General features: G+C 47.6%; 2 protein-coding genes across 3 annotated transcripts in view; one reads left to right on the top strand and one right to left on the bottom strand.

Annotated features, from left to right (window-relative positions):
• Nucleotides 1-4,310: 4,310 nt before the first annotated feature.
• Nucleotides 4,311-15,442, bottom strand: LOC139030021 (spidroin-2-like). Its single transcript, XM_070451885.1, has 3 exons — nt 14,622-15,442; nt 14,193-14,572; nt 4,311-5,140 (listed from the first exon to the last, which is right to left on the bottom strand). Exons 1-3 carry the CDS (start codon nt 15,440-15,442, stop codon nt 4,311-4,313), a joined length of 2,031 nt encoding a protein of 676 aa, XP_070307986.1.
• Nucleotides 4,321-27,178, top strand: part of ZFHX3 (zinc finger homeobox 3) — a 249,726-nt gene continuing 226,868 nt past the window's right edge. Inside the window, exon 1 of one of the 2 annotated variants that reach the window (XM_070451077.1) lies at nt 4,321-4,393. The gene's annotated coding sequence lies outside the window, so the exon portion shown is untranslated. Of the gene's footprint in view, nt 4,394-14,867; nt 15,095-27,178 lie in introns of those variants that run through there. The other variant, XM_020888547.2, reaches the window with a different exon arrangement.

The following is a 27,178-nucleotide window of genomic DNA, read 5'->3' as shown; positions in this document are numbered from 1 at the left end:
TGGAATCCATATGTTGTCGTGGCAAATGAAAGGACAGTAACACGTACATACAATAGACTTAGAATAACAATACACATTCAAAAAGGGACCGCACATTCTTCACCCTGCAACCCTTCTCTTAGATCTAGCTCTGGAGTTGTACGGAGAAGCGTCCTTTCAACCTCCCATGCCTCCACACGAGGTTTTCTTTTTTTCTTTCTCCTCCCTTTTTTGTTTTTGTGTCCCCAGTCCCCCAGCAGCAGAGAACCCAGGGCCCAGAGCTAGGCTCTTTGGGAGTGAAATCTCCTAAGATCCCGTTCCCCTCCCTTCCTCCTTAAAAAGGACTGGCCCATCGCATCTTTGAGCCCAATGTGACCAAATAACAGCTGCTCACATTGCAACCCCAGACTCTGAAAATTGCAGGGGAGCAGATTCTAAATCAAATTTACCATCCACATCTTCAGCATTAAACCAACATTTCTATATTATAGTTGCGAAAAAAGGAGCTTCAGACAGATCTGGAAATGGAAACCCCCAGCCCGAAAGCACACCCCTGTCCAGTACCTGCATCTGCGTACACCTTGAATATCTGTGTGCACATGTACTTATGCACACACAGGGATGCACAGACAACTGAAGTCATTCAAATGTATATTTATGTACTCATTTATGCAGATATCTTTGTGTTTATATATACAACCATGCACTTGAGCGAGAAGCAGGGAAATATACACATCAATGCAATATTTAGCCTACTTTCCACTTTCCCTTCCTACTATAAATTGTTTAAAACAGATTGGTCTAAAATTTTCTGTCCCCTTGCCAGCTAAATGAAGGATTTAGATTCTGAATTTCTTGGTTCCTTTTTTCATTCTGTACATAAAGTAATCCATATAGATGCTGGATTATCGCCTAAGCATTATTCAGTGATACGAGCTTGGTACCTCTCCTCCTTATAACGAATTCACTCAGTGAAATTAGCATAAGTATTTACCAGATTAAGCTGACATGTTCCTATACTGCAACAAGAAATACATTTATATCCAGAATTTCCCTCAAATCATCTGTACCACTGGAGAGACTCATTTCCTCCATGCCGTTTTGTATAAGAAACAAGCTACAAGTTCGTTTCTAGTGCTACTTACATTAAAAAAAAAAATACATAGCATTTCAGTGAGATCTCAACATTTACAAGGAGAAATTGAATTCTGGTACACCTTAAAAAAATAAACAGATTTATGAAGATTTGTGAAGACAGATAAAGAGGAAGCAAATATACTCCTGAGGGTCTGAACAATTTTCCTTACCTGATGTATAATGGAAAAATTCAGAATTTACCAGTCTTCCTTCAGTCAGCTACATTTTACACTGACCTGCACTTTGGACTGAAAAGGAAAAAAAAAAAAAAAGATTAACTGTTGCCAATGAAAAATTTAAAATAATAATCAGAAACTGGACAAACTGAAGGTAAAAATATACAATGGCTACAATAAAGATAAATATTTATTTAATCAAAGTAGAAGTTGTGTTTGGACTGTAGGAATGTTTCATCCTTCCCTTTAGAAAAAAAAAAAAAAATCAAGCAAGAAGAAAGCCAGAGTCTTTGCAGACTCCTGGAGAGTTCCCATTGTCCAGGGCTATCGAGAGCCCAGAATGGCATTAACCTCACAAAAGACACATTGTGCAGAGGACAAAAAAAAGCCCCTTCTTCTACAATAACTTTTAGCTTTTTTATTTTTAGAAAATGACAAAGGTTTTGCAAGCACTGACTGGTGAAACCTGTAGCAAGCCAGGCTGGACTTGGCTTTATTGATCTACTGTCCCGCATGGAAAGCAGCCAGGAAAAGTTTGAATGGCAATCCAGATTTGGCTCAGAGAGAGGAAACCCCCGATTTCTCTAAATGTATTTTTTTTTTCTAAATAAAACAGCATTATTCCCAGAGTGAATTCAGAAGGATTAGATGAGGTAACCCTGCAAAATCCTAAACCGGTTTTCTCCTCCTAGTCTTGACTAAGAAGCTGTATGCTCTTAAGAGCATTGGGAAATCTCTCAAAATGAAGAATTCCCTTCTAATCAAACAGATTTTCCGATTAATTCCCCAATTCCTTTTAAAATAAATAATCCAGCAAGGCTGGGACAAAAATTTTTTTTTCTACAGAAAAATAAGTCTTAGTGTGTGTTCTCTACCTGATGTTACAGGGTTCATGAATAATGCCTTCAAAAACATAAATGTTTTTACTTTTGTTTGCAGATCATTTAAAGTGCAAATTGCATTTTATTTCATTCCATACATTGTAATTTCAATGGTACTAGTTTATATTTAGAACTTGCATGAATACATACTTGTCATTTAAAAAAATCTATTGCAATAGCACTGACGATAAGGCTAGGATTTAAAAGGGGAGGGGGAGAGAAAAAAGGGAAAGAAAGAAAGAGAGGGAGAGAGACTCCTGTTCTTCCTGCGTTTGTTTGCTTGCTTTTTGGAGGTATCATGCACCCGCCTAAGTGATGGCTTTGATGTACTAGGAATCGGTACAGTAGCAGGGTCCCTGGATGCTGTCTTTGATTCTAGGGATCTCCTTCGGGCTCTGGTGGGATGTACCGTGCCTAGTCTTTATCTGAAATCCATCCTCTCATTTCAAGCCCTTTGGCTTCTGAGACTCTGCTCCAAACTCTTGGAGGTAGCTGTAAGACTTTTTTTTTTTTTTTTGGCATTTAGGGAGAGTATGTAATTCCCCCACCCCACCCCCCACCCCACCACACACACACTCTAGACCTTTCCTCTCTATTTAAATATATTGGCTTTCTTTCTTACGAATTTAGTCTGAAATTATTTTTCACTGCCTTTATTACATCCCTGCTTTTGATGGCAAAATAGCTTCCTGTGTTTTGAAAACATCTGCTTTCCAGGTTTTACACGAGAAAATTGATTTTACTTTTCTCTTAAGTCCAGAAAGGTAGAAAGTTGGACTTGTTTCCAAGTCTTTCCTTAAGTTACCCCCTTTCAGTTCTGATTCACTTTCCCCCTTTTATTTCTTCTAATCATCACTCCCCTCTTCCCCCTCCTTCTAAAGAACCAGAGAAGATTGATTGCGTCTTATTTCAGAAGACAAAATTAACATATTATATCTTTTTGTCTAGTCTATGGTACGCGTTAAAGTTTTCTCCATATTTTCTCCAGTTGTCCTCTGATTGGGGGGGGGGGGAGGTAATTTTCTTCCTTTAAAAAAAAAAATCTCCGATTTGCAATTTAAAGTGGTTTCTATTCTAAGTCTCTGCTCCTTCTCTGTTCTTTCACTTAAATCTTTGCTTTAAGCTGTCCCACTCCTTGAATGCCCCCCCCTCCTCTTTGAGGATGCTCTGTTCCTATTTAATTTAAACATTTCTGCGTTTGCCAAAAAATGAAAGAAAGAAAAGGAAAGGGGGAAAGAAAAAACAAGAGCGAAAGAAAAGAGAGAAAAAAAGAAAGGAAAGAAAAAAAAATCTTAGCCAGGTTCCTATTGTTGGTTCTCTGCATTTCACTTCTCGGTGTGTGTGTGTGTGTGTGTGTGTGTGTGTGTGTGTGCGCGCGCGCGCGTGTGTGTCGTGTGTGTGTGTGTGTGTTTTTAATACATGCATAAACTTTTGGTGCCTCTCTCCCTCTTCCTGGGCTCTTCTCCCATCCTCTCTTCCTGCTCTCCTCGCCCTGCTCATCACTTTCCCCTGTTTTTTTTTTTTTTTTTCCCTCCCTTCCTCCCCTCTGCCTCCCTCCACCTCCCCCTTTTCTTTTTTGCTGAATCTTATTGATCCAGAAGGTGGCTAATTAGCCCTTCCCGTCGTGCCTGGGTAATGAAGCACATGCGCACTGAATTAATCACAGCCATTTTTTGCAGGAAACTAATTAGCAGAATAAAGATCCAAAGACTTTTTTTTCTTTTCACTCATCAGCTCCCACTTCCAGCGCGTCCCCTCCGACCGCTGCAGCCGCCGCCGCCGCCGCCGCCGCCGCCGCCTCCTCCTCCCGGCCGCAGCCGCCGCCGCCACCGCCTGCTTTGCATCCCAATTACAGCCTAGAGCCGCTGCCGCCGCCGCCGCCGCTTCTCCTCCGTGGCCCCTGCCCGCTCCGGGGGCTGTAAACTCCCCGCCAACCATGCTGCTCGGTGGCAGCGGCGGCGGCGGCTCCGGCTCCCCGGCTGCGGCCGCCTCCCGCCCCGGGCTCCGCCGAGCGCGCTCCAGCTCCGCCGCCGCCGCCGCCGCCGCCGCCAGCAGCGCGTCCTCCGCCGCAGCCGACCCCCGCCAGCCGCCGCTGCTGCCTTGATGGGCTCCGCGGCCCGAGCGCCTCTTTTCGGGATTAAAAGCGCCGCCAGCTCCCGCCGCCGCCGCCGCCGCCGCCAGCAGCGCCGCTGCAGCCGCCGCCGCCGGAGAAGCAACCGCGTAAGTGGCAACTTTTCCCTCTTTTTTTTTTTTTTTTTTTTCCCGCCGCCGCCGCCGCCGCCTGCTCCTCCTCCTCCCGCCGCCACCGCCCGGACGCGGGGCTCCTCGGGGCGCCGGGGCTGCTTTGCATGGGGCTCGTCCTGCCCCCTCCCGGCTCCCGCGCCCGGCCGCCGCCGCCGCCCGCGCTCCCCGCGCCCGCGCCCTGCTCGCTCGCTGCGTCCCGCTCGCCTTCCCCCTGCGCCAAACTTTCTCTTTCTCTTCTTCCTCCTCCTCCTCCCGCCGCCGCCGCCGCCGCCGCCGCGGAGCCCCGGGCCGCCCCCTCCTCCCCGGCCCCCGCGCCGCCGCCGCCGGCTGCCGGCGACCCCCCGAGAGGGTGGAGGCGCCCGGGGCGAGGCCCGCGCGGCGACTTTGGAGGCGCCTCCGGGCAGGGCCGGCCAGGGCGCGGGCTGAGGGCGGGAGGGTGGCCGGGGTCCGGGCGCCGAGACAAAGGCGGCGGTCGGCGGAGTGTGTGTGGGGGGGGTGTTTCGCGGTGCCAAGTGCCCCCGCCCCCGCCGCCCCCGGCCCCCAACTTTGCCCCACCCCGGGAGGCGCCGGAGCCCCCGGGCTGAGCCGCCGCGCGGGGCGCGCACCCGGCCGGGAGCCGTCGCCGCGGCGGCCGCCGCCGCTGGCCGGGCGAGCGGCCGGGCGCCTTCCGCGCCAGTGCTCCACTGGCCGGGGCCACGGCCGCCAGACTGGAGCCCTGCGGTCCTAGAGAGGGCGAGGGGGCGACGTGGCCGCCGACCTTCTACCTGCGCGCTCTTCGCCCTGCCCCACTAGCAGCGCCGCGAGCGCCCTGAGGGGGCTCTGCCCTGGACACTAGGGGCTCCCGGGGGCTCGGGGCTGCGCCGCCGGCCGGGACCAGACATCGCCTGGCCGGCCTCTCCTTGCCGAGCTGAGTTGAGAGACATTAGAGGATCCCTTCTTGGGTTTTTTTGTTTTTTGTTTTTTTTAACTCCCCCTTTTCTCTTTCTTTTTTTTGCTCACGCGAATCTGGGATTATTTACGTTCCGTTTCCCACTTTTACCCCTCGTCCTGTTTTCACTCCTCTTTTCCATGTATTTTCCCAATTAGATGCAAAAAACACGTTCCTGATTTTTACATTACGCATTTTCATGTACGTCTTTTTGCGTATCTGTTGGAGAGTAGAGCTAAGTGTATTTTATGCCGGGTATTTAAATTGTGTATGGAATAAGTAGGCTTTTTGTGGAGCTATTAAAAAATATATTTTACTTTGCAAATTAATCTGTTGCTCAGACTCTGACTTTGGCAAAATGTTGTGCAGTTCCTTCGAATGTGGCAAATTCTTTGATTACAAGTGCTTGCAAAAAATCACCCACTCAACTTTTTCCCCCTTGTTGCTTTGAAGCAGGGTAAATATGACAATTTTTATTGGTCTCAATTATTGAAACTTGATCTAAGGACTATATGGAAGAAGGGGGCTGATTGCCTTTTTCTGGCCTCCAGTTCTCGTGACTTTTAAAGGGGGGATTGTTAAGTACCTTTGAAGAATATGACATACGGTGATCGCTTGGCTGTAATGCAAATTACAGAACATAAATTCACTTTGAAATTAAAAAAAAGAGACTTGAGCCCTTTCAGTGGGGACACTTGAGGATTTATTATGTTTTTTAAAAAATTACTTTTTTTCTCCCTACTTTGGGAGAATGGCTAGTTCCAGATCAACTTATTTGGAGGTCTGTGGAAAGAGGCTTGGGAAATGGGAGAGGGGGAGAAGATTGATCACAATCTGCATAATCGATAGGGCAGCGTGCTGCAATCTTGTACCTACATTTACTGTAAATTTCTACAATATCTGCAGCGTGGGTGCTCTAGTGCCTTGCTTGGCTCCTTACAGCAGATTTAGAAACAGTGCAAGCAGAATTTACTGCCAGCTCTCCGGAATAATATAGAGGAAGTCCACTGGATTGTGGCTCATTTGAAAACTCCTTCATTTTACTGTACATTTTTTTTGGTGAATCTGTTTACATGTGGGGGTTTCCAGTACTGAACCCCCAAAGTGTAGGTATCCTATAGGTTGGGAGTGGAAAGTCCTGGGGGGGGGAATGAGGGGATAGGAATTCACTTATTGAATTACCACTTCGGCGGCCCTCTGCTTATCTTATAATGTGAAAGATCTTTTAGTGCAAGGAATTTAGACAGAAGAATCCAAGAGAGAGTATACCACCAGAGACTGAAGCAGTGTCAAAAGTAAGGATTGCTGTGTGTGTGCATATGAGAGAGAGAGAGAGGATACAGACACTTATCTTACAGTCAGGCTTGAAAGCTTGGTGGTAGGTGAATCCATATTTGGAGATGATTTTGAAATAGTCTAGCAAATGGTGCACGAGCAAGATTTCATAAAAAGTGTACACTGAGTCAGTTTTGAAAGGATTGCGGTTTGGGGAGATGAGGTGTGGGCAGGAAAACCCACTGTAGGCCAGCCGCCTTCCTCTGTCTGTGTGTCTCCTCCCTTCCCCCCTCCTGAGTTCTAGTTTTTAATTACTTAATGCTGAAACGCACAGAGCTTATATAAATATTTGCAAATGCTCTTTCCTATTGATTTCTCTGAATAAACTGCCCTGCTCAGGTCCAGAGAGGAGGCAATTCAGATCTGCGGACTTTTTAAACATAGGGTCTCTGGAGGAGGGTTGGTCTGTGCACGCATGTGTTTATGGGTAGAATTGTAGACGTGAAGATTTTGGGGCGCTGCAAGAAGAGTCCAGGGCCTCTGTGTGGGAACTGGCCCCAAGACCTGGCAGTTCTGACACGTGTGCACGCATGGGCGTGCGTGTGTGTGTGTGTACATTTATGTACTGTGTGGGTGTCTACACTGTGGGAGTCTAAATGCATTGCAGTTACACTACTTCCCCCCCCCACCCCCCATTAAATATGGAGCAGTTTTCCAGGGCTTGGTGACTGCCTTCTCCTCAGGGTCACATTGAGTTTGAATCTGACCCAAGGTGCAGGAATCCTGCAACAGGGAAATAAAAGAATATACAGAATGGGGTCAGGTCATCTGCTCAGAGGCCAAAACCCCTACAGCTGCTTTGATTTTGTTTTTTCTGTGTGTATATTTTAGGCTCCTCCTGCCATGTTACAAATTGGGCCTCCCCCTCTCAGGTGTTTGCTCTGTAGCTTAAAGGCACCAGAGCCTCTGCCTGCATAGATGTCTGCTCCCAGCAAGAACAGAAAACCTACAATACCAAATCCAAAACAAAACAAGGGAGGGGGGGAGGGAAAAAAAAAAAAAAAAAACCCTATTGAGTTCAGGCAAATAAGGTTGGGTCTCCAGATCCGATTACAAAGCAGCTTTGAATATGCAAGACAGCACACAGGACCAGTTATTCCAGTTACAACAAACTATTAAAAAAAAAAGAGACAGGGAGAAAAGAAAAGGCATGTTTAGGTCGTAATTTGTTAGTACAAGGAAAAGAATCCCACATAAAGCTGCCTTTTTCCCCCCCTCTCTCCCTTTGCTGGCTTCACAGAATTCACTCACCCTTTCCCGATTTGTCTACTGTATAGGTTCTTTTATTAAAATCTTTGGATTTAGGAAGATCGCTGCAAGCAACACATTTTCTGTATTTTTTCCTTTATCTTAGAGGAGAGTTGGCAGGGGTTCTGTGGTTTGCAGTTACACAATATGTTATCATGTTTTTAATCACTAAATCATTGCAGTGGTTATAGATTTACAGTCTTGGGGTATTACAGAAAGAAGCAACGGCGGCTGTATATATATGCTTTTAAATTACACCCATGTAAACTGAGTACAGCGGCTGTGAATATGGTCGGCAGACTTCATCTCTTCCCCCACCCCCCCAGCATCTTATTTCTTTTTCCCTCTGTGATTGTTTTCAAATTGTTCAGTTTCCTTAAAATAAACTATACCCCCCTCCTATGTTCCTTTTCTCTTCACACTGCCCCCAACACACACAATTTTTTTTTTTTTTAATTTCAGACCTCTAACCCCAGATAAGGTAGAATTCAAACTCTTAAAATAAGGCTTTGGATCAGGGAGGAGAGTAATAATTTAAAAAGTAGATTTCCTATGAAATTCTCTTGGTTTTCATGCCCACCTCCAGTATAGGGATGGAGGGCCGGTGTGCAAATCTGGAGGTGGGGGTAGGCAGAGGGGAGAGAAGGCAGGCCCGTGGCGCTTGCCTGCCTGGAACCTCCAGTGTCCTGTCACCGTGAACCCACTTTCAGCTTCTGTTTTTCATATTATTATGTAACAGAATCCTTGGCAGCATTAAAAATTCAGTATTACAAGCTGATTGTAATGCTGCCTCATTAGACAGCACTGTCTGGCCTTGTATTAAGTAAAACACAGAGGATGGCTTTTAGATTATAAACACCAATAAATATTAAGGATCAGCAGAGGGGGGACATAGTCAGCTGGGTTTTTGGCCCCTTCTGGCTTTATGTCCCCTCCCATCGTCTTCTCTTTATCATCCCTGCCTCCTCCCATGGCACTCCCCCCCCCCCACGGTAACTGTCATCTGTTTTCTTGGGACGCTGATATGTCGACCCTGGTGACATTTTAGGAGGGCTTTTTATAGAGTTATCTTGTGTACACAAAAGGTTTGGAAGTTTGTTTTGTTTTGATCTGCAATAAACAGGCCCTTCACTTTGCTGATGTCATTTCCGTTCATATTTGAGTTGTTTATTGTGCTTCTTTGCAGGGCCCTCACATCCCTACCCCCACCTCGCATTTCAGCCAGAGCCTGTGGCTGCCTGGGGAAGGGGGGACACATTTCTAAGCTGCCAGGTCTGGGTTCAAAGGCTGAGGGTTGCGTGTCACTGCTTCGTCCTAGGGTTCGCCCGCTGGGGAAGATGTTTCCAGCTTCCAATCTGGTTAAACACTCCGACATCCACTTGCCCTGGTAGTTTCATGGCATGTAGTCATTCATCTCAGCTTTCTTTCTTTGAAGGATCCCCATACACACACACCTTGTCTATGTCTTTAGTACATCCTTATTGTCCACATCTCCATGCAGCAACTCCCCCCTCCAAAAAAAAAAAAAAAACCCCTAATCTCATAATGATGACTTTGATTCAGTTGCAAATCTGAAGCTGACTTTAGGGACTTCATGCTGTGAAAAAAAGAAAACGTTTCCAGGCGTTGCCCCACAGTCTCTCCTTCACCACCTTCTATCCCTGTTTAGTTTTTTTTTTTTTTTCTCCTTTTGCGTTTATTTTTCTGTTCCCTGCCTTTTTGTAGACATAAAGGCCATTCTGGTGTTACTGAAAATGACCGCAGTGCCCAGTGTCTCTTATTTCCATGTGATCTACAATCGGAATGGAACCCCTCCTCCAAAAGGAAAAAAAAAAAAAAAATAGAGTGAGGAGAGGAAGGAGGAAAAACTGAGTGTGTAGGCCCCCAAGGCTTTCCTCTAATAGGATGATGGGTTTTAGGTTAAAAAAAAATATTATTGTTTTGTTCTTTTAGCTTTAGAAATAATAGGGAGAGAGGGAAAAGCAGTCATTAGGAAGTTCACTGAGCTGCTTTCCAACTAAGACGGGTGAAAAATGAAGCTGCATTGACACTTGGCTTCATGTGAAAGCCCCAGTAACCTCTCCCCCCTTCCATGGCCCTGGCCTTTTGTTCCTGGAGAACGGAGCTAAGGTGCTTTTTCTCCCAGACCAAAGGCAGCAGGCAAGGAGTCCCCTTGTGTGCGCATCGCCTTTAGATGGCCTTCTCATGGTTATTGTCAATGCAGACTCCCCCAAACAATTGCTCCAGGGAGACACAAAAGCAAAAACATTTGTCCTATTTTTTTAACCTCTTTGTTTTAGATTTTTTTTTTCCCACCCATTCTTTAAATTTCACAGTTTCTATTTGTCTGCAGAGAGACAAACGGAACAGCATGAAGCAAGCGCATTTTACCGTAGGCCTTACTGGCGATTGGAATGGCCTCAATAGAAATCCAGATTCTCAAAACACTGCCTGACTTGGAGGAGATGTGAAATTTCAGCTTGGGGCTCTTAAGTGAGCTTACCACAAATTTCGGACAAAAAATGCACTAAAAGGAAAAGATAAGACAATGGGATTCTGGGATCATCGGGGGAAGTGTGAAAAGGGTCATCTTTTGTTTCTCTCTTAGGATCCTGCCTTGAAGAAGTGGTTGCTTGGTAGGAAGGAATCACAAATCCAAATGCAATTTGGATTCATTAAAAGAAAAATTCTGGTTCTGTTTTATTGTGCTCCTGGTGTATCGTTTCAGGGACTGTTTTAATGCACGTATGGCGGGGGCTGTTGGTATGCACTGTGAAACTGACGCTGTGTTGAGAATTCTTTTTAAACTATGATTTTATATAGAAAGGCCACATCCCTCTCCCCCTTTTCTTTCCTCCCTCGTTTCCTTTTTCCTTTCTTCTCCTTTCAACCTGCTTCCCCTCCAAGAATTCAGCGGTGTGCATCAGGCTGAGGGCAGAGGGATGTGTCAGACAGTGGGGATGCCCCATGAGCAGAATAGCCCACCTCTTTTTCCTGGGCGCAGACAAAGCACCTCTCTCCTGTAATGTATGGACCCTGATTTCGATGCTGTCCTTAAGAATCTGTCTGCCTTTTCATTAAAATTCTCAATTTCAAGGTTTCGAAACACAAATGTAAGAATCCCCCTGGGTATAAAAGTCTTGCATGGCAAATTCTCTTGGCCCTTTCAGAAATTATATATATATATAAAGAGCAAGCTTCTCACCTAATGTTTTAAAGCTGTTTTAAGGCAAGGTCTTTATTTTTGCTTTCTGAAAACTTGGGCTTTTTAACTGAAATTTGAGGAAAGCTCTTCTCTACTACAGTTTTGGTTTTTTTTCCCTTCTTTAAATGGTTCCTCATTTGTATCTTTTTAAAATTGTCATTGACAGACTTAGGTTCTGAGCTGGGGAGGTTGGGGAAGTAAACCAGATAGCATTCCACCTAAGATTTGGAGGGGGGGGAGCTAAAAATTAATCTATGGAATTAGCATTGTAGCAAGAGATGGAGGCCTTGAGGTTTGTGACAGAGAAATGTGAATCAGAACATCTGTTAGGCCTTGGCACACCAGCCTCTAATCCTTCTGGAGGTGAGTGTGGGCTGTTCTGAGGAGAGCGTGCATTCTGTACCATACCCAGGAGGGCCTGGCCACCCAGCAGGTACCAGGCCCCTAAATATAACTGCCTAGAAAGAATGGGGTGAATTCAGGGCATGCAGTGCAGTTCAGTGCCAAATGTTTCCTTGCTTATTTCAGGGACTTTTGTTTTTGTTTTGTGCCCTCTTCTGGCTTTTTCTTTGTTAAAGCCTCAAGGTTATTTAAGCACTAGTTTTAAAAATCAATGTGTATGTATAATTTAATAAAAATAGAAGGCTCTGGAAGAATACCCAAATCTGCCTCAACCCAGTTGTGTTGTGAAGACAAGAGCCCAGGTTTAGCTACAAGTTAGAATGCTGACATTCGCTGTCTCTTAGCTCAGAGATCATATTTACCTTTGATGAAGTAAAAGGAGCAGCATTGGGAAGGGGGAGAGAAAGAGAGAGAGAGAGAGAGAGAGTGAGTGTGTGTGTGTGTGTGTGTGTGTGTGTGTGTGTGTGTGTGTAGGGGAGAGAGAGACAACCAGTTTGGCTGGATGGGGTCTTTGTAATTTACCAGCCAGCTCAGTAAGCGCCAGGGGACTGGCCTCTGACTTGAAAAGTGGCTAAGGGGAGGAGTAGGGAAGGGGTTAGTGTTCCCTGATTTATTTTTAAATGTTTATCCTTTTAGCTGTTGCCAGTTACGCTTTCCAGATGAGACAAGACTAGTTATGGAGAACTGGAAGAGAAGAATTGCCTTTTCTGAGAGTGGGTTTATTTGTCAACAGTGTCCAGGAAGGAGCGAGGAGAGCGCCCGCCTGTCACTGCTGGGTAGGCCGTGGGTGTCACGTCAGACAGCTGCCCTGGGAAGAGCTGGGGCCTTTCAGAGCCGGGGGACAGAATTTGCAACACGTATGTCAGAAAAACTGTTGATTCCATATGGAAGTGCGAAACTTGCAAAACTCTCTGAAGAGGTATTGTTTTGGTTAGCGATGAAAATAAGTTTTGGTTGCAGTAACATCCAACTTGTGTGTAATCCTTTATATTTCTGATGATGCAGAGGCTGTAGATCACCTGCCTGTGGGTTACCTGTTAAGTCTGTGCCTGAAGCAAAGGCAGGCCTGACCAGGCCTTTACCTCGTCTGCAGCTTGGTGTCGAATTAAAATAAAGGGAAGGAACTCAGGGTCCTTCTTGGTTCTACCTGTCAGGCCTCTGAGGTGGTGGCAAGTATCTGCCACTTGGGATGGCAGTTTCAGACTGCTCAGACCTCCACAATCCTTCCAGGTGTCTAGATGGCTGGATCTTTGGGCTTTCCAGCTTTTATTTTGTTGAAGATACCTATCTGTTGGCCCACCCAGTTTATGATGTCACCGGATTAGGAGGTTTTCACCTGTTAATAAAAGTTAAGACAAAGCAGCAAAATTAGATTTTCTGGGAGTAGAAACATTTTTGTATTGTCTTTATCTGCTGGGCTGTGGGTTGCTTCCAGGTAAGACGTGAAGGCCTGAAGTCTCCACTTGCCTGAAGATATTTCCAGAGACATCTCTGAATTATCTGTGCCACGTTACTTGCATTATTGCTAGCATCATCATCTTCATGTATTATTCATAGTCACTTTTTCAATTAAATTATTAATTGGTTTTCTTTAAGGTGTTCTCAGCTTATGTGGCTAAAATAAATAATAGTGTTTTGAAAATACCACCTGTTCTTGGACCTGAAGTCAGGCGGTCTGGAAACAGCTCTGCAGAGGCCATACTCTGGTTTAGAAAATCACCCTCTGCTTGTCCTTTTCCATCTCCACTCCCCCTGCCCCCCTCACTCTCTCATGTGTGACAGAATTTGGCCTGTGCTGTCCTTTGTCCCTAATCGGACATGATTCCCTAGAGGCAGTCTTTTCTCCCTGGACTCTGGCTGGAAAAAAAAATTTTTTTTTTTTTTTGGAGTATCTTTTTTGAAGTAAAATGTAGAGAGGGGCTGTCCTTCCCCAACAGGTTAAGGTAGTTATATTAATTTGAGCCCAAATTATATTGTGCAGAAATGCTTTCTAGTTTTCGCTGCCCCTTTCCCTCCTGCATCAGTGTGTGCTTAACGCTAATACGATTCCATACATGCAGCTCTTTCGCCTCGTGAGCTTATTATATTTCTGACACTTGCACGGTTCATTATTGTGCAGTCAGAAAGGACTCTCAGGGCCGTGGGGCCAGCCGGGGTGGGTGGCTTTCAGAAAGGGCAAAAGCAGGTGCCTTTCTGTGCTGAGAATCTGGAGTGAATTCAGACTGAGCCTGGGACTCCAGCGGGGAGGACAGGGGACTTCCGGTGAGATTTCTGTGGTGCTGCCTTTTGCGTATCTGAATGGAGAAGACGAACCTGGGGAGATAGAAAAGTGTCCAGCGACTGCTTTGACCAACTGGAGTGGCCACATTAAATCTGCCCCAGGTGGTAGAATCTCCCTAGGAAGGGACATGACCTATGGCTTTTAAGGCATGTTGTTAAAGACACTAAAGTTAATTGCAGACTGGACTTTTTCTTTCTGTCTCCTTTTTCTTTCTCCCATGAAAAACTCTATCCTTAAACTCTCAATAGAGAGCAGGGGATTTTTTTTTTTTTAAATAAGTTTCTGCAGCTGAAAAACAGAAGTGCTCTGTAAAGCTGTTAATAGGTTGGGTGTGTGTTTCAAATAAATTCCTGTCCACATTGGCTAATGTCCGTACGCTGGAGTGGCCTGGCTGTGACGTGGCTGGGGCCCGGAGACCCAGGACTCCGGTTCGGAGGCCCCAGGCTGCTTCTTTTGGCCGGGGGAGCGTCCCTTTCTTCTCGCCCGACTCTAGGTCGGCCCCTGACTTTTGATGAGTGAGGGGTCAGCGCCTGGGGAGGACCAGGCTTTGTTCCCGCCGGGCTGGTTCTTCGAGCGGTGCAGGCGGAGCCGCCCGGAGCTCTGTCTCCGGGCGCGAGGCCCGGCCTGCCCGGAGGCCCGTCCCCGGAGTGCAGCCGAGCGCTGGGGCCTCGCGCGCCAGTGTGTGTCCCCGTGTCCCCGCGGGCGCGGCCGCCGCGGAGCACCCGGCCTGCGCCCGGCACGACTGTAGATGTCAGGCTTTGCCCGGGGAGCCGAGCGGCGGCGGGGCTGTGAGTTTCAAATTAACCTTCCGCTTTGTTGCTGTGTAATGTGGATCCCCGAAGGCCCCCCGCCCCGCCCGCTCCCCTTCCCCGGGCGGTGCGCGCTGCAAACTGCGAGTTGAGCTTCATTTACATAAAGCGATTCCGGGCGGGAGGGCGGGCGAGCCGGCAGCGGGCAGGCCGGGGACGGGGACGCGAGCGCCGCGCCCCGTGGGTGAATCCCCGCCGCGCGCCCGGGGACCCTCCCTCCCGGGGAGGAGCGATCACCGGCCCCGGCCGCCACCATGAGCCCCCCTCCCCAGCCCCAGCCCCCCCCGCACCTAGCCAGAGCCACCTTAGAGCCCCGGGGGCAGCGGGAGGTGGGGAGAAGGCCGCCTGGGGTGGTGGGTAAGTTCGGGGCTCCGGTGCCGCAGGAATTTCCCATCGTCGCTCCCGCCGAGGCCCCCGGACCTGCGAGTGCCTCCTCCCTCCGGAGGTGTGCGGAGCCTTTGTGTGCCAGGTGAGTGCAGCCTCCCGCCCCGGCCGGTCCGCGCAGCCGGCCGGGAGCTGCGGGCAGGTGCTGCGAGTCTTGGCTGAACTTCCCATTCTCTTGGGGCATGTGGGGGAGGGGCAGGCTGGATACACCTGAACTGCTAGACTCTGCTTGGAACCTACCTGGGGTGAGAGCCTCTGAATTCTGCTGGGCACAGAGTAAAGCCCTTCCTCCTTCCCTCCCTTCCATCTTTTCCTCCCCTCCCTCCTGCCTTCCTAATTTTGCTTTTGGATTAGTTCCTGCCTTCTGAATATTTGCGGCGCTGGTGTATTTTAGAAGTTTGAGTTCCGCCGCCGAAAAATGCACGCTCTTCATCGCAAGAGAAGTCACTGGCCAGTTGGAAACCGCGTGAACAGTGCGCTTATTGGGGAGTAATTAAAGGGAGAATCAGAGTTTTGGAGCCGGAAGGCACCTTTGGAGATTGACTAGCAGGCACCTTTGGAGATTGATAGCCCACCCTCTACTTTGAGTTGGTTGGCCCTCTGGAAAAACCAGAGCAGCCTTCATGCCTGTAGGGAGGAGGGGTGAGAGAGAGAGAGAGAGAGAGAGAGAGAGAGAAGTTAGATGTTTGTCCTGTTAAAGAGGAGGAAGGCCTAAGTTAGGTCAGTAAAAGAAAAAAAAAAACCTAAAATAATCATGATGAGCTGGAAGGGAAAGAACTTTCTGGAAAATAGTCCTTTCTGCCTTGGACATACCTGTGTTATAATGATGAGAAAATGCCTGGAGGGCAAAGATTACAGCTCATTGCCTGGTGTAGTCTTAAGAGTGCTTTGCCTGGCACAGTGGTGCATGGTATATAAACTGGCTTAAATGAAAAGAGCTGGCAGATGAACCCAAGAGGGTCTCCCCTCCCACCTTCTATTTGTGTCATTTAACTGGCCTTGAGGACTCTGAAAACCACTGACAGATAATCTCAGAGAGGACACATGGCCTCACTTGGGCACAGAGAGAAAGCTTCTCTCTCAGACCAGGGCCTGCCATGGTGGAATGCATAAAGGCAAAACAAGGAAAACAACCTTAAGCCTTGAAGGTAGATAGTGAGAAAGTTACACGTCATCTTATTTCATCCCATGCTTTGAGATCCTTGGGGAAAGGTCACTAAATAAATAAGTATAATTTCGAGCTCGCACTAGCTGGGGAACTTCATTTCTCTGCCATCAAACAGCAGGTGTGAGTTTGCAGAGTTGGCCCCCGGAGTCCCCTCATTCCTAAATTCAGGAGGTGTCAAACCCTCATGTTCTTTTAATGCCTGTGGTTTCTGGATAGGTTTCAAGGGGAAACCCTAAAAATCACGAGCTCCAGTAGACCGGGCTGGAGAGGGAAGCGTGAGTGAGAGGGCAGAGGCTGCATATGAGAGGAAATCATACACCTTGCAGGGTAACCTGATCAAGAAAGGCCGAGACCAGCCTGTTCCTTGTTATCAGGACAGCCATTGGCAGCCTGAGGTTCGGAATCCTTCTTGTTACCCAACCCGAGAAGCAATTAGGGAACAGAGATGGTGGAATGTAAGGGAAGTCAGCAGACAGGGTTCTAAATAATCTAAGGGTTTCAAGAATAGGGTCATTGGAGAGAGGGCCATACCTGGATGTTTGCACACCTGTATTTGTATTCACTCTTCTTTGCCGAGACCCTGAAGGCCCCCTCTCAGAGACATGTGGCTCTGAAGGCCAAGAGAAACTTTCCCTCTCTCTCTCCCTTAAATTACAGGACTAAGGAGGTTGTCTGCATTTAGTTTCCAGCATGTTTTCAGAGAGCATGTAAGTGCCTCTCAGAATGGGCTAGGGTCACATTTTGCTCTTTTATTTAATTACACAAGTGTTATTTAACAACATGGGGCAGAGGCAGAAGCAAGCACTTTTACACTTTAAAAACAGTCCTTTTGGAATCACAAGGAATTAAGTGACTTAGAGACCTCCTGTCTTGATGACATGGGTCGCCTCCCTTTCCCAACTCTCTTTTGAAATGGCTGCATTTTCTTTGGGATACAGCTGCTATTTTCCAGTTCTCCTGAGAGCAGTTTTGATTGACAGGAAACTATTGAGAAACACTTGCTAACTCTTTCAAAATAGAAAAAAAAAAAAAATCTGAGCTGCTTCCCCAGCCACCTGAAACTTTAATTTTGGTTTCTTCCCTTCTGTCTTTTATTTGCACAAACGAATACTCAGGGAGGGTGGAAGGGACCCAAATAAAACAGAATTCTCAGCAGGCCTCTGTTTGACTCTTCCCAACAGGACGCTGCCGCGCCTGCCTTCTTGCTACTCTAGGGTTGCATTTAACTGCCATATCAGTTCAGTGCCAATTGGGCTGTCCAGTGGCCAGGAGCTAAACTAAGCGAGATTTCAGTTTTCATCATTATGACTTTAAATGATGATTACTAAGACACTCCCTGGCTCAAGACACTCCCTGGACAAGCCTGGCTCACCTTGGGTGACCCAGAGGTTGTTAGCTCCTTAGAATAAATCTGTGATTGTAGACTGCTGGTGAAGTCTTATCTGGGACTGCATATGCTTTAGCTTGGTTCCTTCAGTTCTAGCCATTAGTGGTGTCCAGGGAGTGTGTCCTTACTGTCACGGTGGGCTATTGTTCCTTTTGGACCTTGGGACTTTTTTTTCCCCCCCTTTCTCCTGAAGTGTTAGTGTGAGAGCCTAGAAATACTCCAGGGCCCAAAGCAGATCTTTACCTAAGAAATAATTTTTATTACAGGGTTGCAACTGTCTCATGTTAAAAAGTAAATATTCAGGTGACTAGGCAACATTTTATAAAATGATAGGGAATTGTTCTAAGGGAAAAGTCAATTGTCTCGACACCCACTTTTTAGAGGAGCTCACCTTGCCTCTTAACTGGAAGGGTTTGCCTCCTGGTCTTATAGGGGAGGCAGTGGTGACTCTGGCCTGAAGAAACTTGCAAGCTCCATCTCACACTTGCCGGTATTCCAGAGATAATGTACCTGACACTGAACATTAGTAACCTCAAGAAGTACAATATGTGCTGTGGTTTATACTTGTGTTTGTTATTAAAATCATTGCTTGCTCTTAGCCTGGCCTATTTCTGTAGTGCTTGGGCCTGCTGGTCTTCTCTGGTTCCCAAGGCTGGTGTAATTAGCCAGAATGGGGCGTTACCTTAAAAACAGAGCAAGAAGGCAGCTTCCATTACAGTGGGCTTCATAGGGGTATTGAAGGGTTCTGGTATGAGATTTTGGTTGTTAAAGGTGGTTGTTTTGGAAATCACAGCACAGCTCAGAACCACCATCCTCTGCTTTCGTTAGAAACTGTGGTCAGGGAAATGGGGACTTAGTTTTAATAGAATCCAGGCAAGGGAATCCCTCTGCAGGAGCTAGTCTCAATCAAATATTAAAAGGTGCCTTTTCTGTCCAAAGCAGTGTGCCGAGCCCTCGGACTGCTCACATTGAGGAACAAACACACAGAAGCTGAGATTGAGTCAGACTGCCCCAAGGGAGAGACCCAGGCAAAAACCTTGGCTCATTGGCAGGCCACTCTCTAAAGTCCAGATTAAGGAGGAGAACTGCAAAATCAACAACTGTCAGATTTCTCTTCTATATAATTTAAAGTTTGCTGCCAGATTGTTCTCTTTGAACATGTGTGGACTGACAGTCAGATGTTAGAGGGCTTTTTTTTTTTTTTTTTTCTTTAGCTAATAAAGTAAATGACTCTTATATGGATAGGAACTGGGGAATTGACAGCAGTATTGTGCCAAAGCTTCAGAGGCAGTGAGACAGCGTGAATGCTTTTTTTCTGGTTTTCATTCTTTGGGGCCAGGGGACAAGATGGTGAGGACAAGGCAGTGAGTGGTCAAAGCAGTGATGGGTGTGTTTCCAGAGAATTCTTTGCCCAAGGAAGGTGGCTTGGCTTATTTATCACTTTTAAAAGGTGACTTTTTTTTTGTTTCCTTAGATGTTGTTGCCCTTCTTTCACCCTTAATTCCTGGAGTTTCTTGCTTTTGCAAGAATAAGGGTCTGAATAAAAATAGGGAAAGAAACAGAGAGTTTGCTAGGTGGCAAATTTGACTTCATTTCAGAAGACTGCTGTGTTGTTGGTTTTAACCCCAGACAGGGGCCTCTTAGCAAAACGCTGGGTCCTAATCTGCCTTTGGGTGAGCCCTTCTCCCTTCGCATGGGAGGGTCGCCACGCAGTCTTGTCAACACCGGGATTAATGCACAGGGGTTTCGATGTTTACCCCTCCAGAGGGGCCTTAGCCAGCCTCCGTGTCCTGGGGGTGGGGTCTTAGAAGGTTCAGTTCCTCCCTCTTTGAGTTTGGGTGTTGCCTCTGAGACTTGGCCATCCTCTTCCCTCCCTGAAGTTGGTCTAAAGTTGGTCTAAAGTTGGTCTAAGGCTTCCAAGGAAGGGAGGAATGGGGTGTGCAAACCATATACTCCCCTACCGCCCGTTGCCCCTTCTGGCTGCTGCAGGTTTGGGACAGAAGCCATCAGCTCCCCTTGTAGGCTGTGCCTTGGGAAGATGGAGAAACCCCAAGATCCCTCTCTCCTCCCATCCTGCTAATCACATAATGGCCTTAAAGGCTTTCTTCAATGATTATCTTGTCTTTAATTTTAAGTGGGTCTTTTGGGGCAACAGTTGGGAGTTTATGGAGTATCTTCTGTCATCTGTAGGCAGACTCTGAACTGGGGAAGCTGGCTCCATTGGACGCTGTGAAAAGACGGCGGAATTTTCATCTGCTGCCGATTTCACGCGCTGTCCTGAAAGTGATTTCGGCCACAAACCTTTGATCTGGGAGTGAAACTTGCCCCCCCCCCCCCCCGCCCCCACTTCTGTGCCTCTGGAAGCAGGAGTTGGTGACTACTCAGACCTCCTACTCTCTGTGTGTGTGTGTGTGTGTTGGGAGGGGTGTTAGCTAAAGAGAAGGGCTGGACCAACTACTTGTGGGTCTTTGGGAGTGGGCAAAAAGAAAAAGCAGCTTTGCTGCGTTCTTAGTTGTGCCGACTTTATCCAGGAATGTGACTGCAGAAAACTTCTGAGCCTATTGGTTGAGCTAGATTTTGAATGAGAACTGTTGCCCATGCACATCTCTGCTGTATACTCTGCATTTCTGTGTTACAATTCCAGGAGGCTCTCTGTCTTCTTTGAGTCTCCTTAGTGGAAAGGCCAGAGTCAGATGAGCTGAGTGAAGAAAAGACTAGGGTTGCTTAATTTGATCCTTGATTTCAGGCCTCAGCCTATCCCCCCACCCCCACCCAACCCCAGTCATATAGATCCCTATTCAAATATGGGAGCCTTGATTCAGTACATAAAAAGCTCCTTACAAAAGAGTTTAAACTCCTATAAGCCTATAAAAAGTACAGATGTGTAGTCCTCAACTTACTTACTTTCCACACTTCACGGTTTCTCAGCAGCCTGTTTTGGACAACTTTTCCTGATGAAAATATGCTAAGGAACACATGTATGCCTTTTTCTCCCCTCCTCCTGAGGAACTTTTCCTGTCATTTTTTTTTTAAACAGTTTTTCTTAACTGCTCAAGAAACAGTGCAAGCCTCTGCCACCATTTCAGGCCCTCTATTTCTAAAAGGCTCTTTGGCTCAGGGCCTTGGTTCTTAATGTGCATTTGGCTGGTAGGGGGAATGTTTTTTGCTTTCTCTGTAGCATCGCCACGTCTCCCCGTGAAACATCTGCCTGGTTGCTAAAGTGTCAACTTGCGGACATAAAGAGGAGGCCCATGGATTCAGTGTGTGTTAGAAGGTTGATGTCACTGCGAAAGCAACCGGTTTCAGTTGCCACCCCTGCTCTGCCAGATTCTCGGATGGTGTCACTTTTACACCAGATACAAAATGATTGTCTAGGGAAGGCTCTCAGTCTGTGTACCTGACTCCATGAGTACATGTCACCTAGGCCCACCTGCCTTACTTTTAAAAGGTAGATGCAGATGAGGAGTGCAGGCATGAAAACAATAAGGCTTCACCTCCCCCTCACTTTTTCAGAGAGGTCAAAGCTGATTTTTCTTGCACCAGATACGAAACCAAAGGTAGAAGTGTCTTTGGGAGAAAGCACAGACCTTTTACACCTTTTGGGAAAGGACCTTTGGTTGATTTCTCACTTGCTGGTGAATCTAACATTTGTCCAGACATTGAAGATGCTGGCTGCTAAAGGAAATCCTGGTGCAAACTCCTCTAAGTGTCTTAACTGGAGGGAGGTGCGGTCTTGCTTGTTGGTGGAATGAGGGAGATAATTATGAGTATGACAGGTAGGGGCCAGGTCAGGATCAGAGTGCCGCTTATGAGTCAGCCCTTGAAACGGGCATGCTGGTGTCCACACTCCATTGTCCTGGGAGAAGCAGAGAGAGAGCAAATGAGGCTGCTCTTTGGGAAGCCAGTTCTGCTCTAGCCCAGACCCCTCTGTGGGAGTCACAGGCGTGGAGGCCCGGCTCTGTTCCAGCCTGGCAGCGTGACTGTGCACCCACCATGCAACCTCTCTGAGCCTTACTGCGTCCTTCCTTTGTGAAACGGACATAACGCACACCTCACTCCTCGAGTGGGAATGAAACCAAGTAGAAAGCAAGTCTTCCCGGTGCGTTTTCAGTAGCCTCTCCATGAATGTTCGTTCCCATCTGCATACTTGCCTTTGTGTTTCTTTTGTCCCCACTGATGGCCCTGGCTCCCTTCTGCTTCCCAACACCCTGGAAGAAAGAAACTCAAAGGTCCAGCATTTCTTCTGCTCTGCCCTTAGGGGCTGGGAATAAAGCCAACTCCTTTTGACATCCTGCAACTGAGTTCAGGAGTGAAAGGGTCTGAAATAGACGCAGTGTCCCCGTCCTCCCCTCACGTGCCCCCCACCCCAAGCTGACAGGCGGCCTTCGAAGTGAGCAGCCCACTCAATGACCCACCTAGAGAGGCCTTCACGGGCTGGCTTGTATATGCTAATAGGCCTGACTTGTCCTGGCTTGTTTGTAGTGATTTGTGGAGGCATTTATATGCAAATACTATCAACTTGCTGAGTTAATTATCATGTGCCCTCCCCCCACCCCCCTTCCTGCCAAGCCTCCCAGCCTGGCTCCACGAAAAGGGGCTGTTCACATTCATCCCTGAGCTCTTCCTGTCTTGGCCTTCTCCGAGCAGCCCTGTCCTCTTCCTGTCCCTGCGGGGTCGGTCTCAGCTCCTCCACGGCTCTGTCGCCTGGCCCAGGAACCTGTGTGGTCAGGGCTGGAGTGCTGAGCATGTCAGGGGCTTGCCTCATTCAGAGCCTCCATGGGAGGTGTCACTCCGCGTGCAGGGCCCGGGGGTGGGGGGGGGGGGTCTGGCTCATGTTGCACTGAGCTTTTTTTTTTTTTTTTAAATTTTTATTGGAGTATAGTTACTTTACTGCACTGAGCTTTTAAACCCCGTTTTCTATCAAATAACCTGAAAAACAGCTGCCCAGACCTTTCAGCCCTTGAAACTCAGTTCTCAGTCTGGTGAGAAAGTGAATATTGTTTTAACATCATTATGACTTTCATATTCCCACGTTGTGGGTACCACTAAAACCTGGGCCCACTTCCGAGGCCTGCAGAGAAGCCATTCTGCAGAGAGATGCCCCCTCCAGCCCCCTGCCCCTGGAAATCTTGAGTGTTAAAACTGTGACTGTGCGGACCTCAGATCAACCTTGCCTGATTGTGTGTGGGGCATGGTTGACATTGGAGGCTGGAAAATTTTTGTTGTCAGGGGTGTCCCTCATTTCTCCAGGTCAGATACCAGGAGTCCCTGCTTCCCCACCCCGACTCCCCATCAAAAATGTCTCCAGGAATCACCCAATGTCTCCTTGGGAGGCATGGAGAACCACTGGGCTAGAGACTGCATTTGTTTTCTCTTGGATAAAAAGATGGCAGATTCCTGCCGCCTCTGAGTTACACATATTTGTTGAGTGTTCTCTTAAGTTTATGATTTGACCTAGCTGATATCCGTTGTTGCCATTTGCTTAATTTCATGGTCACTTTAGCATTTAAACATTAAGACTCCTTCTTTTAAGGGCACGACCATGGGCTGGTGTTCGAGGCTGTGACATCTTCGTCCCCAGGAGGGCCATCCTGTAGAAATAGAACTCAGGCCCCATATGGAATTGTCCATTTGCTAGGAGTCACGTTAATAGAAAAGTAAAAAAGAAACAAGTGAAGTGAAGTTTAAAATGTCTTTTTCCGCACAGTGCACAATATCAGCATGATTTTCTCACCTCACCAGTTGGGATTCGCCTTGTTGCCAGTGCTTGGGAGCGGCAGATGAACAGTGGCCACCATATTGGACAGCTTGGCCCCATCTGGGATGGTTTTATGGTGGCCACCATGTTGGACAGCTCAGCAATGTCTAGAATGACTGTGGCCCTTTGCAGCTGTGGAATCACACCACGGGAGCAAGTTTTTTTCCTTCTTTACTTAAAAAACAAAGAAAAAAAAAAGGGCTTTGTGTTTATTCGCTGCAAAGTGGGGCCTTGGCTGCACAGATGCAGCTGTGTGGAGCTGTGGCCCAGGGAGCCGGGCCTCTAATCTCTAGGGAAGCTCCCCCGGCCTCCGTGGGGGAGCACCCTGGGCCAGCCTGGGAGGAGGGTAAGTAATTCCAAGGGCTCAGTGTACTCTCTCACACCGCACAGACTAATGGTTCGGGTTAATTTTGTGTACAAGGTCCCTTTTGTTGGAGAAGGGGGTGAAAGTCCGCAGCTGTGACCGGAAACAGGGGATGGGCCTACTGGGATGACCTTGTTTTGGAAAGTCTAAATGGAACACTAATGGCAGAGATCTAAGACGGGTGATGTATGTGTGTGTTTGACTGGGCCTGAAGATAAGGTGAAGAGTATTTTAAAAGTTACTTTAGTGCAACCTCCCAGATAACCATAGGCCGAGGGCCAGTTACAATTTATGGCAAGCTGGTAGTCAGGCCTGTATGTTGGCCTCATTTTATCTTCTGAGTCCAGACTCTGTAACTTAACTGGTGGTGCTTTCTTTGTTTATTTTATCTTTTTTTTTTTTTTGGATGGGGAGGGCATTTAGGGGGGGGTGTGTGGCTGATCAGGTTCTGCAGTGAAGCTTAGCGGTATTTTATTACGCAGAGAGCCATTGGTACTCCTGCTCCAGGGCGCTGTTGTGTATCACTCCTTGCCATCCCTAATTAGAAGGCCGCTGGGTGTTGCGCTGTAAAGTTTCCAGTAGCCCGGGAGTGCAGGCCCACACCTTGCGCGGTGACACAAGCCTGCCAAAGATGTGACCTGGGAGGAGGTGTGGATCCTTAATATAGCTCTGAGCCCCAGGTTTCGTTTCATCTCTGAGGTCAGTCAGCCTTTTCCTGTTGCCTCTGGAGTTCTTGATCCGATGTGGCTGGGCTGGGCCGGGCCAGCACCCCTGGCGGCACACTTTGCTAGTAAACAAGGCAGCTTTGGGCAGTGAGTTCCTGGCCATTTCTGGACCACAGATGTGCCAGGGGTATCTTCTGACACCCTACAAGGTCCTTTCATCCTCGAACCAAGCCATTCCCACAACACCCCCTTTCTTAGACCTTAAAGAGATCCTCAAGTTTACCAAGTCCCCACGACTGGATGCTTTCTCCTTCCTACCCCAGAATTCCAAGGAAGGATTTTGCAAACTACTCCCAAACTTTGTTCGTGAAAAATGTATGTTTCTCAGTTCGAGGGGACTGTTACTTCCCATAATACATTTTATAATCAGGTTTGCAGCTCCACTGGCAGCGACGTCTTGCTTATTTCTTATTTGCACTTTGACTAGATAAAGGTCTGTGGAGGGGTTCTTTCTTGAGGGGTGATAAGAAGAAAACAGGAAGTTCTTCTGAATTTGGAACCTATCTATAAAAATAACCTCTTGATTGATAGATTGGAGTAGGTTTGTAGATAGCTTTCTTTTTTTTTTTTAGAGGGGGGGGATGTGGTCAAATGTTCCTTCAGAACATTTTCACCTCACCTATCCTGTAACCCACTGCCATCTGCTTAAAAATTTTTTTTTTATTTTTTCATTTTAAATCCTCAAAGACAAAGGGACCTGGAAGCTCAGACCTGTCCTGCCACATTCCTGAGTAATTTGGTTTTGATTAACCCTAGGAGAAAAGTTGGTTTCTCCTAGCGACCGAGGGGATCAAAGCGACCAGGAGGGGCCGTTCTCATACACGCAGCACCCCCCCACTCCCCCTCCCGGCTTCTTCACCCTCCCCCCTCTTTAGAAAGCCTGAGTAGGAGTTATTTCCACTTTCTGACTCTCAGGGAACTGGAAGTGTATCATCAAGCTTTGGACGGACGGACTAGGGAGTAATAGCCCCCCCACTTCTTTCTTCCTAAACTCCTTTCCTCCACAAAGCTGCAAAGCACATTCCTGTGCTAATCCTGCCGCTGGAGGAATGCAAATGGCTGTAATTGTGTGCCCCAGGATGGGCCTTCCGCATCTGTGCAGCTTTTCTTCTCCGAGGAGGTGGCCAAAGAGTTCATTTACATGGAGAAATGAGCCTGGCCCGGGATCCCTCCTGGTAGGACGGGTACTGTCTGAGGGGAAAGGGGCCGCGTCTGTGTGTTCTCTGCCCCGTGCTCCCCCTTCCCTTCTTTACGTACTTCACAGTGTGTGTGTGTGTGGGGGGGGGTGGGTACCAGCATCCTGCTGGGCATATTTTATAGGAAGAGCAGTTAAAAGGGAGAGGTCTGCTCTCCATAGTGAGAAATTCAGCCGGAGGAGGAGGCAAGCCAGCCTTGTAATGGGCAATCCTTGAACCAAACCACAATCAACAACTTTTTATTATTTTTTTTCAAAGCAAAAAGATCGGCCTCAGATGTAATTGATAACATTTTGAAAGAGGGCGTGTCACCTCACGGGCCTTGTCCAGCTCCTAATGCACAGCTGACTTTATTCCTCCCCCCCCCCACCCCGCCACCCCTTAATCCATTGCCAAATTGCAAGTATAAATGATTTGATTTGGATCCTAAGATTTTTCAGCACAATTAGAAGTATTACTTGGGAGTCAGAATGTTGTAGCTTTGGCGGGGGGCGGGTGGGGATGTTCAGAATAGACGAGAAAATTCTTAGTCCTATTCAGGAACACCAAACTGCTGGCTGAGTCTGAAGTTGAAAGCCAGACTGAAGTTTTAGGAACAGTGCTGTCCAATAGAAACATAGTACAGGAATCACGTACATAACTTAAAGTTTCTAGCATCCACATTAAAAAAAGAAACTGGTGAAAATTTTAAATATATTTTCTGTAGCCCAGTAAATCTGAAATGTTATCATTTTTACATGTAATCAATATAAAGAAAACTACCAATGAGACATTTTGCATCCTCAAAAAAAAAAAAAAAAAGAAAATCCCACGTGTATTTTATATTTGCAGCCTTCTCTCATTTTGGACCAGCCCCCTTTCATCGGCTCAGTCGCCCTGAGGGCCTAGTGGCTGACTATCAGACAGGGTAGAGCTGGCATTTCAGGATGCCGCCCTGGGCTCTTCTGCGACATTATATTGATGGAGCTGAGTCACCTCCCGTCTCTGCTGACTGGCTGCCTCCATTTACCGGGGTGCTGCCTTCATATACTGGTGTTCAGGGGGTGCAGGCTGCATCTGAACACGGTTTCCGCTGTAAAAGTCACCCGATGCTGACATCCTCACGGGATGGTTAGTAGGCAAAATGTACGATCCTGCCACGCAAGCCTTTCACAAACTGTTTCTCGGTTCACAGGGGGCCAGTGGAGGTACCCACCTGGCTCTGAAGGCCATTCCAAACAAAAATGGCAGCAGTGGCAGCAAGGTGGTCCCAGCCCCAGAGAGAGGGCCGTACAGCTTGCAGCTGTGAGCTCCGGTGTGTTTATTGCAGCAGCATTGTTGTTTCCTGCGTCACCCCCTCTTTGTTTGTGTCCTCAGCATGGCAGGGCTGCAGGGAGCTTCTGGAAGCCATCCAGTTCGCTCTGTCCATGGCGGCTTACTAGTCAGTGGCAGGACAGGGGACCTGGACTTGTGGGTGGTCATTGTGTTCTCCTCTTGGACATCAATCACAAAGGCTTCCTGGCTTGGTTGGCCTGGGCCCACGTGGCCTGTGGCTTAGAGGGGCCTGTATTTTGGGGGGCTACTCTGTTGCC

Source organism: Odocoileus virginianus, chromosome 20 (assembly GCF_023699985.2).
Source record: "Odocoileus virginianus isolate 20LAN1187 ecotype Illinois chromosome 20, Ovbor_1.2, whole genome shotgun sequence".
NCBI lineage: Eukaryota > Metazoa > Chordata > Mammalia > Artiodactyla > Cervidae > Odocoileus > Odocoileus virginianus.
The sequence above is the reverse complement of the archived record's forward strand: the minus strand, read 5'-3'. Positions and strand labels throughout refer to the sequence as shown.

Bases quoted from the DNA above. Each gene is read 5' to 3' on its own strand.
- LOC139030021 (XM_070451885.1), bottom strand. From the start codon at position 15,442: ATGAAGAGCGTGCATTTTTCGGCGGCGGAACTCAAACTTCTAAAATAC. The intron at 14,573-14,621 runs GTTAATTTGAAA...CCCCGGGCAAAG, and splicing joins ACACAGCAACAAAGCGGAAG to CCTGACATCTACAGTCGTGC. The intron at 5,141-14,192 runs GTACGGACATTA...CGCCCTCTCTAG, and splicing joins CACAGCCAGGCCACTCCAGC to GACCGCAGGGCTCCAGTCTG.